The following is a 15,717-nucleotide window of genomic DNA, read 5'->3' on the forward strand; positions in this document are numbered from 1 at the left end:
TGTGTTGCCCTGATGACTGATGAGGCTGATGTTCAAAGGCCTGTTGTCATTTTACTTGCTTTTTTTTGTTAAAGTACCTGTTAAAACTTTTGCCCCTTTTTATATTGGGTAGTCTACCTTTTTCTCATCGGTCTGTAGGGGTTATTCATATTTTCTGCATTCTTTCCACATACGTATACGTTGCAAATATCTTCTGCTTCTCTTTCACTCTCTAACAGTATTTTTGATGAACAGCAGTTGTTAATTTTAATGAATTCTAAGTTACTAATTTAGAGCTTTGCAGTAAGCTTTGATATCTTGGTGTAACTTGCCCAGTTTCATTCTTCTTCAGTATTATCTTAGTCTTTCCTTTTGAAATAAAAACTCTGCAATGAGCTATGTGCCAACCTAAAAAAGTCTTCAGATCTGAATTCCCTAAATTACCCAGCAGAGGGAACTATGCTACTACCAAGTAAAACCAGACTACCTCTGGATTTGGACTAAAGCAAATTATTAGTGTTGTGCTTTGTCTTTCCATACCAGAAAAGAGGAGTCTTTGGTTTCTTTTAACATACTCTAGCTAATTAGCATTCCCAGCAGGTGCAACCACCGGCTGGACTTATTATACCAACAGTTGTTGCATTGAGAACTTTCTGGTGATCATAAATGCCAAGGTCATTCAATATTTTCAAGAATTTTCATCTTCTTTATTGCCACCATTCGTTATGGTACTGATGAACATAACTTCTGTTGGTGTTTATAAACCCTACCGGAAGCCATTGTTTCTTCTAGGACTAGTGTTCCATTTTCCACAGTAATTCTGAACCTCAGAATAGAAAAGAAATGACCAAAACAACATCACAAATCTCTTAGTGAAAAGTGTTCTTTGAAATTAAATGAAAATTGTTTAGTATCCAGAAATATATATACATGTATATTATATATAATATGTATATGTATTATATATAATATATAATAATATATATTATATATAATATTATGTATAATATACATACATATAATATGTATATGTATTATATAATATATAATATATATAATATACATATTGAAGTCAATATGTATTATATATAATATAATATACATTATATATAATATAATATTATTATATAATAATATAATATATATAATATATAATTATATATAATATAATTATATAATATATAATATAAAATTATATATAATATAATTATATAATATATAATATAATATATAATATAATTATATAATATATAATATAAAATTATATATAATATAATTATATAATATATAATATAATATATATAATAATATATAATAAATGTATATATAATATACATATATGTATACAGAATATATGTATATACAATATATATTCTATATAATATACATGATACATTATGCTACGTATGGTGCATATATAGTCTTCCAATTTGTAGCTTGTCTCTTAACTCTCTTTCATTGCCTTTTGATGAGCAGAAATTCTTAATTTTAATGTAGTCAAACTTATCAATTTTTTTGTTTATAGTTAATGCTTTCTATGCTTAAGAAATGCTTTCCTCCTCTAAGTTGATATAGATACTCTACTATACTGTCTTCTAAAATCTTTTTTGGCTTTGCCTTCACAGCTCTTGGATTGGTTTGTTAGTGCTGCCGTCACAAAGGTGGGTTAAATGACATCAATTTATTATCTCTTGGTTCCAGAAGCTAGAAGTCTAAAATCAAGGTATCAGCAGGTTTGTTTCTTCTGAGAGGGGGAATGAGGGGGAATCTCTTCCAGGCATCTCCCCTAAACTTCTGGTGGTTTACTGGTAATCTCTGGTGTTCTATGGCTTGTAGATGCATGACCCCAATCTGTGCCTTTATGTTCATATGGCTTCTCCCTGTGTGCATGTTTGCATCCAAATTTCTCCTTTTTACAAGGACGCCAGTTATATTGGATTAAAGACACATCCTCCTCCCGTATGACCTCATCTGAACTTAACTAATTCACATCTGCAACAACCTTATTTCCAACTTAGTTCATTTTCTGAGAACTGGGGAGGGGACATCATTTAACCTATAACAGCTCTTTCTTTAATCCACCTCAAATTATTTTTGTAGGTGATGTGGCACAAGGTTAACAGATTGGGGTCATGTATCTACAAGCCATGGAACACCAAAGATTACCAGCAAACCACCAGAAGCTTAGGGGAGATGCCTGGAACAGATTCCCCCTTACTCCCCCTCTCAGAAGAAACAAACCTGCTAACACCAATTTTCCCAGAACCATTCACCGAAAATCCCATTCTTTCCCCACTCATCTAAAATATTCTCTTTTATCAAATGTGTGTAAATGCTGGACTCCATAGACTGTTTCATTGATCCTTTATTCTACCACATGATCTTACCGTACCTTTATAATAGCTCTTCACACGTGAAAGGGGAAGTCCTCCCATCTGAACTTTTGGAAAGATGTCTTTATTAATTCTGGACCTTTGAGATTTGACATGAATTTTATAATCACCTTGTCAAGACTTTTATAATCACCTTTCACAAAAATCTGTTAAAATTTTCATTGGTATTGCATTGTATCTATGACCTAATTTTAACAGATATTGATTTCTCAACCCATAACCACAATCTACATTTCTCTGTCCAGAAAAATATCCTTCGATGTCACTCATTAGAATTTAATACATTCTACTAGTTGGTGTGTAGACATGCAATTGTTTTTTTGGAAATTGAATTCATGTCTAGAAACCCTGATAAACTCTCACATTAATATTTACCCATAGATATTTTTTCACTCTACAGGATACGTGGCCAGTACTCCTTAAGACCGCCATGGTCATGCAAAACACAGAAAAATTGAGAAAATATCACAGACCAGAGGAGACTGAGGAAACATGTCAACATGGCACCCTACATTGGATCCTGGAACAGCAATGGAAAGAAAATCAGAGAAATCCAAATACAGTCTGAAGTTTACTGAACAGTAATATGCCAGTGTGACTTTCTTAGTTTAGAAAATTTACTGTGGTAATGTAACTGGGTGAGAAGTATGCAAATTCCTTGTACTGCCTTTGCAAATTTTCTGTACAAAAGTCCATAAATAAAAACAAAAAAGTTTATTTTTTTTAATGTGGTATTCGTCTCAAAATAAACAAATAGACCAATGAGAAGAATAGAGATCCAGAAATAACCCATACACATATGGTCAACAGATTTCCAAAAAAAAAAAAGTGACCAAAGCAATTTCACGTGGACTGAAAATCTTTTCAACAAATAGAACAGAAATAAAGGACAGCTGCCTGAGATAAAGAATTAATCTCTACTTTTTCCTGATACCATCCATAAAAACTAACTTACAGTGTATTGTGGATTTAATTGTAAAAGGTAAAACTACAGAATTTCTAGAAAACATTTTCAACTTTGGAATACACAAAGATTTCTGAAGATGAGACACCAAAACACAACCATAAAGGAAAAGATTGAAAAAATAGACTTTCTCAAAATTACAAATTTTGCTCTTGCAGACATGATTGTAAAAACTAAAAGGCAAGCCACAAACTGGGAGAAAATATTTGCAACATACATATCTGATATCCACAATACATAAAGGACTCTTACAGCCCAATAACAAGCAATAACCCAAAGGCCCATCAACAGAAGAATGGACAAATCAAATGTGGTAAATTCATATAACGGAATGTCAGGGAAACAGTGATCCATGAATATTTTCAACTTCTGGACAGTCTGTCTTCTTAAGCAAAGGAAAAAGGCACACCATAGAATGTCTCCTCTTCCTTGACTCATCTGCTCCTTACAATTGCAAGGGGGTTAGACCTGCAGCCATATGTTCTCATTCAGAAGATGATAAGACTTACCTCCTCCAGAGCCAAATGTTTGCGGTCCAAGGTAGGGACTTTCCCCTTTGCCTTCCTGAAAGAATCCATTTACTCTCCAAAGTATTTGTTAACCTTAGAGACAAAGAGTTTCTCTCCCTCTCTCAGAAAGACAGGACAGCAGCTAAGCAGTGTGTCGTCAATCTAAGCTTCCAGATTATAATAATATTGGGTTTCCTCTCCTGTAGTGCATGCACAGAACCCACCTAGCTCTCACCACGTCTCCCCAGAAGAGAGAGAGAGGAATGGAGCGAGGGAACAGACGCAGCTATTGCTGTAGGTAATACTAATAACTCTGATCTCTGCCCTGGAAACCTGGTATTTGCTTTTGGCATAAAAATGAACAGACATTAACAACTTATCACGGAACACTCCTAGCAATTAAAAACAAAACAAAACAAAACAAAACTACTCATACATGGAACAACATGAATGAATCTCAAAGACATTATGTTGAACAAAAAAAGCCAGACACAGAAGAATACATACTGTATGCTTCTCCTAATAACAAGGTCAAGAACAGTCAAAACTAATCAGATGGTAATGAGAGTCAAAACAGTGAGTTCCTGTTGGGAGGTATATGAGAAGCAGCAGGAGGGAATCTTCTGGAGTGCTGAAAATACTCTAGATTTTGGTCTCTGGTTAGTAACATGGTTGTGCATGTATGAAAAGTAAAGATTAGTGTGCTTTAAGCACCTTATTTTATGTGTGTTATGATTTTAATTAAAAAAAAAAACTTTAAAAAACAAACCCTCATCCAGTTGTGGGAATTAACAAGTGATTCTAAAATTTCCATGGAAATACAAAGGGCAAAAAATAGGCAAGTTACTCAAATAAGAACAAAGTAGAGGGACTGAAAGGGAAAAAAATAAAATAATTAAAGTAGTGTAGGATTTGGCAAAATAATAGACAAAGAGACCAACTGAACAGAGTCTATAAACAGATGCATTAATGAATGACATTTAGTTTATGAAGAAGATGATGCTTTAGGGAAAGGATGATTTTTCAGTAAATGGTGCTGGGACAGTCAGACTCATATAAAAAATAAAATTTGAACCCCTAGTTTAAACCATATATAAAAATCAATTCGAGGCAGATCATAATTTTACATGTGAAAAATAAAGCAATAAAGCTTTCAGAAAAGAACTCAGAAGAATATCTTCATGATCTTAGGGCGGAATAACATTTTTTAAACAGGACACAAAAAACAATGACCATAAGAGAAATCATTGGTAAATTATACCATATTACATTTAAGGACTTTTATTACTCTATTGAGAGAGTAAAAAAGCAAACCACAATAAGGGGAGAAATATTTATATAATATATAACTGCCAAAGGCTTAATATTCAGAATATGTAACAAATGTCTCCAAAAAAAAAAATAACATAAAAGAGATGATATAAAAAAATAGGTAAGAAACAGGAGCAGATCCTTGACACAGAGTATATCCAAAATGGCTAATAAACTTATGAAAAAGTTCTCAATGTCATTTGCTGCTGATGGCAGTGTAAATTGTTATAACCACTTTGGAAAACAGGCTTGGCATTATTTACTTAAGCAGAAATTATGTCTGTCTTATGATTTGGTAATTACACTTCTGGGTATGTACCTGCCAGAAATATGTACACGTAGGCAAGAGACACAAATAAGAATGTTCCAGAAAAAAAAATGTTCCAAGAAGCACTATTGCCAATAGCTGCAAACTGGAAACAATTTAAATGTCATCAAAATAAAATGCATAAATAAATTATAGTATAGTTACATAATGGATAACTTTATAGTGTTGCACTAAAGCTACAGGCAGTAACAGATAATTCTCAGCATAGTGTTGAGTAAGAGAAGCCAGATACAATGGAATGCACACTGAATTACTTTGGGGAAAAGAGAAGGGGTAAGAGGACAGCCCATGTAGAGTTACCATTGTTCTATTTCTTGACTTGGGTGATGCTTACCAACGTATTCCCTTAGTGATAACTCATTGAACTGTAACATCTATCTTGGTGCATTTTTCTGTATGTGTATTATACTTAACAACTACAAAAAATCTTAATGCGTGGACCACTTCTCAAAAATTTTTTTGAAAGAATTGGAGGAAGATCTGATGAGATAGGATTCCATAAGATTTTAACTATTTGATATTATTTAGATTTGAGCAGACAGCATAATGTAAACATTGTCAGGGGTCCCAAATATCCACAGAGAACAGCAGAGTAGACTAAAAGGATTTCAGAAATCTCCTTAGTCCTGGATGCTTACTGTCTCCCCCGGACTCTCTCCTTTCCTCCTTTCCCCCCAAAATGGCCTGCCCTCTAACCTTCAGGTTTACTTTTGGATTCTTAGTACGTTCTGGACCTGCCCCTGGCCATACTTGAGTGTTCAAAAAACGGGCATCTGTTTCCATTCACAACGTAGTTTACAATATGGAAATCACACCAATGCTGCATTTTCCATAAATGAGTAAGTATACATCTTCGTATGTGTGTTATTTTGCAGTTCACCTGGTAAATGTATTTGCTTTATTTTCTTAAGTGCAGAGGCACATAAGGAAGTCATTACAAACACAGACTTTGAAATTAGATTAACCAGGCTTCAGATCCCAGTTCTGTCATTTATTAAGTGAACAACCTGTCCAAGCATGTTTCCTCATTTTGTAATTCAGGGTAATGTGACTAACTCATAGCATTGTTGTAAGGTGGTAAGTGTAAAATTCTTAGCATACTACCTAGCTCAAGGTAAGAATTCAATAACTTCACCTAATGGTGCTGATAGAGCTGATGATGTATCATCCCTGGAAACTATTTAGGAGTTCAACTGGAATAGAAAAAGTTTGTATTTTTGTTTGTGGTATTAGCACTAGGGTTGAGGGTGCAGGGTATCGATTTATAGCTGTGCTGATCAGAAAGCCTAAAATCCCGTACATCAGGCTCCACAAAATTAAGATCTCGGTAGGTGGTAAATCATGGCAAGAAGGATTGTCATCTAGATATTTCTCCAGAGAAGACACACAGGTGGCCAACAGATACATGAAGAGATGCTCAACATCATGCAACAGCAGAGAAATGCAAATCAAAACTACAGTGAGCTATCACCTCACACTGCCAGAGAGGCTAAAATCAAAAACACAGGAAGCAACAAGTGTTGGCGAGGACGTGGAGTAAAAGGAACCCTTGTGCACTGTTGGTGGGAATGCAAACTGGTGCAGCCACCGTGGAAGACAGTATGGAGCTACCTCAAAAAAGTTAAAAATAGAACTACCCTACGATCCAGTAATCACACTACTGGGTATTTGTCCCCAAAATACAAAAACACTAATTCAAAGGGATACAAGCAGGGGCACCTGGGTGAGTCAGTCGATTAAGCGTCTGACTTCGGCTCAGGTCATGATCTCATGGTTCATGAGTTCAAGCCCCACATCGGGCTCTGTTCTGACAGCACAGAGCCTGGAGCCTGCTTCTGATTCTGTGTGTCCCTCTCTCTCTGCCCCTCCCGTGCTTACGCTCTGTCTCTGTTTCTCTCGTGTGCTCTCTCTCTCAAAAATAAACATTAAAAAAATTGAATTAAAAAAAGTATACATGGGCCTCTATGTTTATTAGCATTATTTGCAATAGCCAAATTATGGAAGCAGTCCAAGTGTCCATTGATAGATTAATGGATGAAAAAAATGTGGCATACACACACACACACACACACACACACACACACACACAGGAATATTATTCAGCCATAAAAAAAAGAATGAAATCTTGCCATTTGCAACAACATGAATGGATCTAGGGGGTATAATGCTAAGCAAAATAAGTCAAAGACAAATGACATATGATTTCACCCATATGTGTAATTTAAGAAACAAGACAAATGAGTAAAGGAGAAAAGAAAGAGACAAACCAAGAAACAGACTCTTAACTATAGAGAACAAACTGATGGTTACCAAAGGGGAGGTGGGGGGGGGGGGGTGGGGGGGGGATTAAAAGCACACCTACCATGATGAGCACTGAGTAATGCAATGAATTGTTGAATTACTATATTGTACACCTGAAACTAATATAACACTATATTAACTATACTGGGATTAAAATAAAAAACTTAATAAAAGAAATAAAGCACCAAAGGGAAAAAAAAACCCAGAAAGGTTGTAATCTTCATGCGTAGAAGAAAATACCAGTTTGGATGTGTTGAGTCATTTCAAAAATCATCTGAAGGATGTACTAGGATTTATTTTGACTGGGAAGATTTCGACTGGGAGGGTACTGGACGGTCTCTTCCTGATTTTCACAGGGTGGGTAAGAGGGTAAGAATTTGAAGGTACAAAGGAAACTCCCTAAGTTGAGTTCCAGGTCATGGGTAAAAACAAAAGGAGTCATGACTACACTCTTTAATTTAATGCATGGGAAACATCGACTGAACACTCAGCGATTTTTTAGGTCACACTCATCATACAAAAACCACAGGCATCAACTGAGTGGTGAATTTGATAACAGGTAGGAAGCCAGTGAGATTCTGACATGCTGCTAAGTGCAAAGGGGAACCTGAGAAGGGCCAGAGGGAAGGCGGATGTACAGAAGGCTGTTGGTTCACAAACAAAGAGTAGCCCACTTATGAGGGGGAAGGACCCCTACCCATTTCCACTTCCTAGTGGAGAAACAATGAAGTGTTACTGCTCAAGATAAGAAGGGAAGGGCTAGTACCTTTCTGCATTAGCCCCTTTAGGGCCACAAATGATTCATATTTGAACAGAAATGCATACAAGTCCTAAACCTTAGATACCAAAAATCATTTGGCCCAAAATACTTTTGTGGCAAATATATGTCACATTAACTCACAAGACTTAAAATAAGGATGAAGCTATACTAATATAATTTGTGGATAATAAGAACAACAGCAACTCACAACAATGCTGATGATGTCCTGCTCACATGGAGTCCTTCCTAAAGTATTCGGTCCTTCCTAAATCTTACTGAATCAGTAAGACCCAAGCCAGGAGATTAGAAACCATACCAGTTATTTTAACAGAAAAAAAAAAAAAAAAAAAATGTGCTCTGTAGAATTGATGAAACAGATATTGAAGAACTAAAAATGTAAAAGGGGGGATTCTCAGACTGAGGCAGTGAAAGTAACTACAAAAGCTACTTCAGCACCCAGGGCAGAAAGAACAAAGGGAAGATGTGGGGGTTACATCCTGGAAAAGGAACCCCGGAAACTGGAGCTCTGGCTTCTGAGAATGGGCACCGTCAGCCCATTGCTGGAATCTCTGTGGGGGCAGAACTAGGTTGATTCTGGGAGTGTGGAACCAGAAGCTCCTGCTGGGGTGAAGGGACATGGTGGGGCAGTGTGGACAAGAACAGCCAATAGGAAGCCCGGCCCCTTGGCTCCTCCCCTGGCTGCCAAGCATGCCTCCAGCGCCCCCTATTGGTGGAGCCTAAAGGACCTGGCTGACAAACGTTTATGTGGAGTCCCAGCTTCTGCACCACATGGCCGAAGTCCCAGCCAAAGGGACGATGTGACCTGGATTTTGTTAGCCTCTGTTTCCAAGTCTTTCGGGGAGAAGGAAGTAACATATTTAGAGAACTCTGAAAATCCTGGCCGACCTCTCACTTCCTCCCAGCAAAAAGACTTCTTTCTTTTCAATTACTTTAGATTCTTTTGTCTAGGATGGAGGTAGTTGATCTAAATTTAGGGATCTAATTTGGTACATCTGGGTACATCTCCCAGCCTTTACAACTTCCTCTTAAGGACCAGAGCTGAGACTGGCTCTCAGGTTTTCTTTATACTACTTCAACTATTTTAACGCATTCTTTTTTCTTTTTTTTTTAATGTTTTATTTATTTATTTTCCAAGAGCGAGAGCAGGGGAAGGGTGGGGGTCGGGGTGCGGGTGCAGAGAGAGAATCCCAAGCAGGCCCTGCACTGTCAGCAGAGTCCGCAGGGTGTTCCATGTCACCAACCCTGAGATCAGGACCTGAGTGAAAATCCAGATTGTGAGGCTTAACGGACTGGGCCATCCCCGGCGCCCCTGCACACGTTTCTTAATTTCAACCCCCCACCATCCCGTTATGAAGAGCCTGGAACCTAGAACCCGGCCTGTGTGGACATCTGCAGGCCACTGCTGACAAGCCTGGAGACTTCATTCAAGCAGATACGTCGTCCTTCCCTTTCCTCTTCTGTACAATGGGACAGTACCTAGTTGCGGGTGGTGGGGACTGCGTGAAATCAAATACAGTGCATGGCAGAGTGCCTGGCGGGATGTTGAGAGATGAACGTCCATCTCATTCTTCCGGTACTGAACTCCGACAGTTCACATTCAGAGGAGGGATGGTCAGGCCCGAACAGCAGAACCCCTCTTCCCTGCGCCGCCCTCTCTCTCCTCCCCGGAGTGAGGTCCTCCCTGCACCAGTGCCCTCGCTGGTTGGGGCCCTGGATGCTCGGTCAGGCTCTCGGCGCCGCGTGCCTGGGGACTGGAGATCGCGCTGGCGGCTGGGCTGGGGCGGGACGCGGGTGGGGCGCGGCCGCGGCACCGCCTCCCTGGGCGCCGGGCCACCGTGAGCGCCGCGCGCAGCCCGAGCGGTGGGTGCCGGGCGCCGACGGAGGCCGCGGCTCGAGGGGGCCGCGGGAGGCTGCGGGACGCCCGCGGGGATGTGACCCAGCCCCGCCGCCCATGTGGGCCCGCCGACCCCCGGCGAGGGCGGCGGCCAGAGAGGTCCAGGCGCCCGGGCGCGCGGCCCTGAGGCTGCTGCTGCCGCCGCTGCTGCTGTTCGCGGCCGCGCCGTCGGGATGCGCAGGTAGGTCGGTGGCGGCGGGGCCAGCCCCTTGAGGGACGCGGATGTTCCCGGGCCGGTTCCGCAGACGGCGCAGCGCCGACCGGCTTGTCCGCCGGCCGGGTGTCGCGCTAGCTCGGCCTGGGGGTCTGCGCCGCGAGCCCCCGGAGAAACTCGCCGCAGCCCGCCGCGCGCCTGCTTCTGAGTCAAGTTTGCAGGACCGAGCGTTTCACACTTTCCATTGCGCGGGTGGCAGGGAGGCGGAGGAAGTGTGACAGTGATGGCTCTGAGTGGAACCCACAGCTCGGAGCCTGCATTGGGCGCCAGTGACCCCGCGCAGCGCCCTCGCCCGCACGGACCTGCCGTCCTTTAACAGGGGCCAACCCCGGGGCCGGCGGTGACCACGGCGCTTTATACCGGACTCCCCGGAAGGGTCTGCTCGGAAAGAACAGGGTCTAGAAAGCGGCAGTGTTTCTAAAATAAGATCACTTCTCCTGAGCACGTCATTTTTTTCCCCCTTTGTGGTTAGGACCGTGTACAGGTAAGTGCTCTTTGATGTTTCGGAAATCACAAAACTTCTATGGTTGACATAAGGTAACCGAAATGTGTTTTGCTGTGTTTTTAAGTTTAAATTCTACCAAGTGGGATCCAGTAAGCCAGGATGATTCAGTAACCTGATTTCTTTCTTTCTTCTGCTTTTCTGATATATAAGAAAAAGATGTTTTTTTAAAGCAAGATATCTGGGATTTTTTTTTTTTTTTTTTTTTTAATTAAAACCAGCAAAGCTTCCCAGAATACTGTACTTTGTAGAGACGTGGTTCAGGCTTTTAACTTTTACTGTTAACCCAGAGCTGAACAACAGTGAATGCAGAAAGTTGTCCGTGAAAAGTGCAGTGTTCTTAGTAGTCAAAGAAAAAGTTACGTGCAACACAGTTATTATGGAAGCAACCCAAGTGTCCATGGTAGATGAATGGATAAAGGTGTGATGCACACATACATACACCACACATGGGAATATTACTCAGACATTAAAAAGAATAGGATCTAGGGGCTCCTGGGTGGCTCAGCAGGTTAAGCGTTGGACTTCAGCTCAGGTCCTAATCTTGTGGGTCACGAGTTCAAGTCCCTCATTGGGCTCTGTGCTGACAGCTCAGAGCCTGGAGCCTGCTTCCGATTCTGTGTCTCCCTCTCTCTCTCTGCCCCTCACCCACTTGTGCTCTCTCTCACTCTCTCTCACGCTCTCTCTCTCTCTCTCTCACACACACACACACACACACTCAAAAAAAAATGAAGAATTTTATTTATTTATTTTATTTCTCAAAAATAAATAAAAATATAGAAAATTTTAAAAAATAGGATCTTGCCCTTTGCAACAACATGAGTGGACCTAGAGAGTATTACACTAAGTGAAAGAAGTCAGGCAGAGAAAGACACATACCGTAGGATTTAACTATGTGTGGAATCTAAAAAATAAAACAAATGAGGAAACAAACGAAAAGCAGAAACAGACTCATAAATAGTGAGACCAAACTGATGGTTGCCAGAGGGAGGGGGGCTGGGAAATGGGCAAAATGGGTGAAGGGGAGGGGGAGATACAGTCTTCCAGTTATGGAATGAATACATCACAGGGATAAAAGGTACCACACAGGGAATAGAGTCAGTGGTATTGTAATAACACTGTAGAGTGATAGCGGCTATACATGTGAGCATAGCATAACTATAGACTTGTGGGGTCACTATGTCTACACCTGCAACTAATGTAACATTGTGTGTCAACTGCGCTTCAGTAAACATGCAAGAAGTTCAATACAGTTCCAAAACGTAGTATTTTTCAACAATAGATTTTATACCCCCAAGCGTTTCTCGTCTAAATCCTAAATTTATCAAAAATTATGGTTATTTTTTAAAATTATGGTTAGTTTATTTTGTGTTTATAAACTTATTTATAATATATTATCATATGATTTTGTATTGTATCATTTTCTAGTTATTTCCTACATAGGCTCAACGGGATGAGACTGCTCCTGACTTACGCCAATATTGAGGCTCAAACTAACAGATAGGAATTTGTTTGTTTCTGTAATCAAAGACGGACATAAAGTGTGCTCCATAATTGGGTTGGGGACTTACAACAGAAGGCAGTAATATTCTCGGCTTGACAAAGCCCAGATGAAACTCTTCTCTGATCCACGAGACCCAGGTGCTATTTTCTTCTGGGTCCTCAGGTACCCTAAGGACCGCTGGAAAAAGCAGGTTAGAAGCTCCTTAGATACTATACCTACCTCTTAATAGCAAGTGACCTCTATCCTGATGGATCAATCACAATATCCACCAAACAATGTGAGCTTTCTAAGGGTTGGATGACATTGCCACTCTTGGGCAGGTGAATACTTTAAGTTTTTGAACTTTTTAGCACAAAAATTCATTCACCCAACTCAGGCTTTGGGTCAGACTGTATAATCCCAAACACTCAGAGTGAGAGAAAAAAACATCAACACTCTGGGAAAATAGTTATATTTAATTTCAGGTAAGCTTTTAATGGAATTCAGAACATCTGTGATGCAAGCGTGACACATGCTCAGTTTCACTCTCTACACTCTCCAGGGACAGAAGTTTCACCAGGAAGTTTATTCCTGTACGTTTCAAACTCTGCCCTGGCAGCCCATTCCCATACTTATTCTTCAGTGAACATAAAGAACTGTAGTCAGCATTATATAAAAAGCATTCAAAGCCAGTAAGAGAGAGCAGGAGAAAATAACTTCCCAAGGTCCCGTATCCCTTCTCCTCAAGCCCTTCGGGGGCATCCATTGCTGTAGAATGATTTGGGGTTTTGTTGTTTTTTTTTTAATTTTTTAATGTTTATTTATTTTTGAGATAGTGGGTGAGCAGGGGAGAGGCCAAGAGAGAGACACAGAATCCAAAGCAAGCTCCAGGCTCCAAGCTGTCAACACAGAGCCTGACGCGGGGCTCAAACCCATGAACCCGGAGATCATGACCTGAGCCACAGTTGGACGCTTAACCAACTGAGCCACCCAGGTGCCCCGATTGCTGTAGAATAATTCTGACCTCCCCCACAATGTTTTTTGTGGACCACTCCTCCCAGATTCTCAGCCTTACCTCACACCGCTTACTTCCTGCTCTGCTGGCCTTTTTCCAGTTTCTAGAACAAAGCCAAACCACTTTTCATCTCAGAGAAATGAGATACTTGTAGTTCCCTCTGCTAGAGTGCTCCTACCCACTCTAGCCCCAGCTAACTGCTTGCTCACACTTGGCATCTCACCTCCAATATGCCTTCAGCAAGGAGATCTCCCCAAAATCCCCGAAGAAAGAAAAAAAATATGGAGTTTATTATGTCTGTGAACAAATGAGCCTAACTTTAGTTTTGGAGCTTTTGGATTACAGTCTAAATATTACTACTACGCCTATCTATGCTTATTAGACTAATATACTATAATTAGCACGGTGAAGGTATTTGTTGAAGTGTCTCTTCTCTGATATCAACACAGCAGCATTTGGGTATTCTGTTTCATGAGAAGTTATTTGTACACACACAGACGATTCCGGTGAACTAACAAAATTCCCTTCATTATTTTTTTTTTAGCTTTTCCTTTTGAAATAATTTGAGGCTTACAAAAAAAGTTCCAGAAACAGAAGGGTTTCCATAAATCCCTTACCCAGTTTCTCCCGAGTTTAGCATCTTACATAACCATTGTACAATGTTCGGAACCCGGACATTAACTTTGGCATAATACATTCACTGAACCGTAGACCATGCTCACGTTTCAACAATGTTTCCATTAAGGCTCTTTTTCTGTTCCAGAATCCCACTTTACATTTAGCTGTCATTGTCCCCTTTGTGTCCTCCAATCTATAACAGTTCCTCATGCCCGTGACACTTTGGAGTGCCATCTTTTCCTTAACATGTCCCTCCATTTGGGTTCATCGGATGTCTCTTCATGTTTAGAGTGAGGTTATTCCTCTGGAGCAAATTGTGTTGTCTTTCTCAGCGCGTCATAGCCAAGGATTTATGATATCAATGTCTTCTCGGTGGTGGTGTTGACCTTGATCACTTGGTTAAGGTGGTGTCTGCAGGGATTTTCACTGCAGTTACTGTTACGTTGGAGCAGATATGAGGTAATTTCTTGTATCTTTGCATGGCTTCCACACTTATCAGCTGAGGCTCATCCCCAGCCTGTCTGGAGAATATCATGTGCCTCAGATCCAAGCATGTAGCTGTAGACATCATCAGCCTCAGTCTTCAAAATGTGTGCACCCAGTGCCTATAACTATGTATTGATCTTCCTGTAGAATAAATTCAAGAAAGGCAGTATTCACACTCCAGAGAATAAGTAAAGAGATTTGTTACCTCTGGCAGGTGGTGTGGTATAGGAACAAGGGGGTAGGGATGAGGGGGGAGTGACAGTTCTGAGTGTAACTTTTCGTATAGCTCTGGATGTCAGAGCCATGGGTAGGACATACATTTTCCATTGAAACATACACTCTGGACAAAGGAATAGGTAGATGGAATTATTAGTATTATAAAGTAAATACGTTAGCATAAGCATTTCAACATAAAACATTATGCTATTTTTATAACATTTTATTTTATTTATTTTTAATTTTAAGGTTTCTTTATTTTGAGAGAGAGAGCACGCACAAGCAGATGAGGGGCAGAGAGAAGGAGAGACAGAATCCCAAGCAGGCTCCACACCATCAGCACAGAGCCCAGTGTGGGGTTCAAACTCACAAACTATGAGATTGTGACCTGAGCTGAGATCAAGAGTCCGATGCTTAGCCAACTACGCCGCCCAGGTGCCCCTATTTTAATATTTTAAATAAATAAAACTGCATATCTGTGTGTTGACTTTGCTAGTGCTTGGCATAGTACTTTTCATAAAATACTACTCAGTAAATTTGCCTTTTTTGCTTAAAAGCACCTTTCGTTACATACATGTTATTTTTAAAATGATTTTCTATTTGCATCTTTTTCTTCTTTGCACAGCTTTACCAGGTATTACTGACATATTCACTTCCATGATTATTTTTAAAAAAGAAAAAGACATCTTAGAATCAGCTGCAGCTTAATGTAGCATGTATTTT

At 40.1% G+C, this 15,717-nt stretch overlaps 1 protein-coding gene and 1 long non-coding RNA gene across 7 annotated transcripts in view; both read left to right on the plus strand.

Moving 5' to 3' along the window:
- The first annotated feature begins 1,418 nt into the window (after nucleotides 1–1,418).
- On the plus strand, nucleotides 1,419–3,089 carry LOC109249875 (uncharacterized). Its single transcript, XR_002072797.2, has 2 exons — nucleotides 1,419–1,640; nucleotides 2,773–3,089. It is a non-coding gene; the product is annotated as an uncharacterized LOC109249875 (long non-coding RNA).
- Nucleotides 3,090–10,401: 7,312 nt separating this feature from the next.
- The window catches only part of IL20RA (interleukin 20 receptor subunit alpha), a 36,190-nt gene continuing 30,874 nt past the window's right edge, over nucleotides 10,402–15,717 (plus strand). For 2 of the 6 annotated variants that reach the window (XM_053904446.1, XM_019420467.2), the window contains exon 1: nucleotides 10,402–10,641. In XM_053904446.1, the coding sequence (XP_053760421.1) occupies nucleotides 10,518–10,641 (124 nt within the window). In that variant the 5' untranslated portion in view covers nucleotides 10,402–10,517. Of the gene's footprint in view, nucleotides 10,642–10,876; nucleotides 11,159–15,271; nucleotides 15,430–15,717 lie in introns of those variants that run through there. The other 4 variants (XM_053904442.1, XM_053904445.1, XM_053904444.1 and 1 more) reach the window with 4 other exon arrangements.

Source organism: Panthera pardus, unplaced genomic scaffold (genome assembly GCF_024362965.1).
Source record: "Panthera pardus isolate Hobbes unplaced genomic scaffold, ASM2436296v1 HiC_scaffold_17, whole genome shotgun sequence".
In the NCBI taxonomy this organism is placed as follows: domain Eukaryota; kingdom Metazoa; phylum Chordata; class Mammalia; order Carnivora; family Felidae; genus Panthera; species Panthera pardus.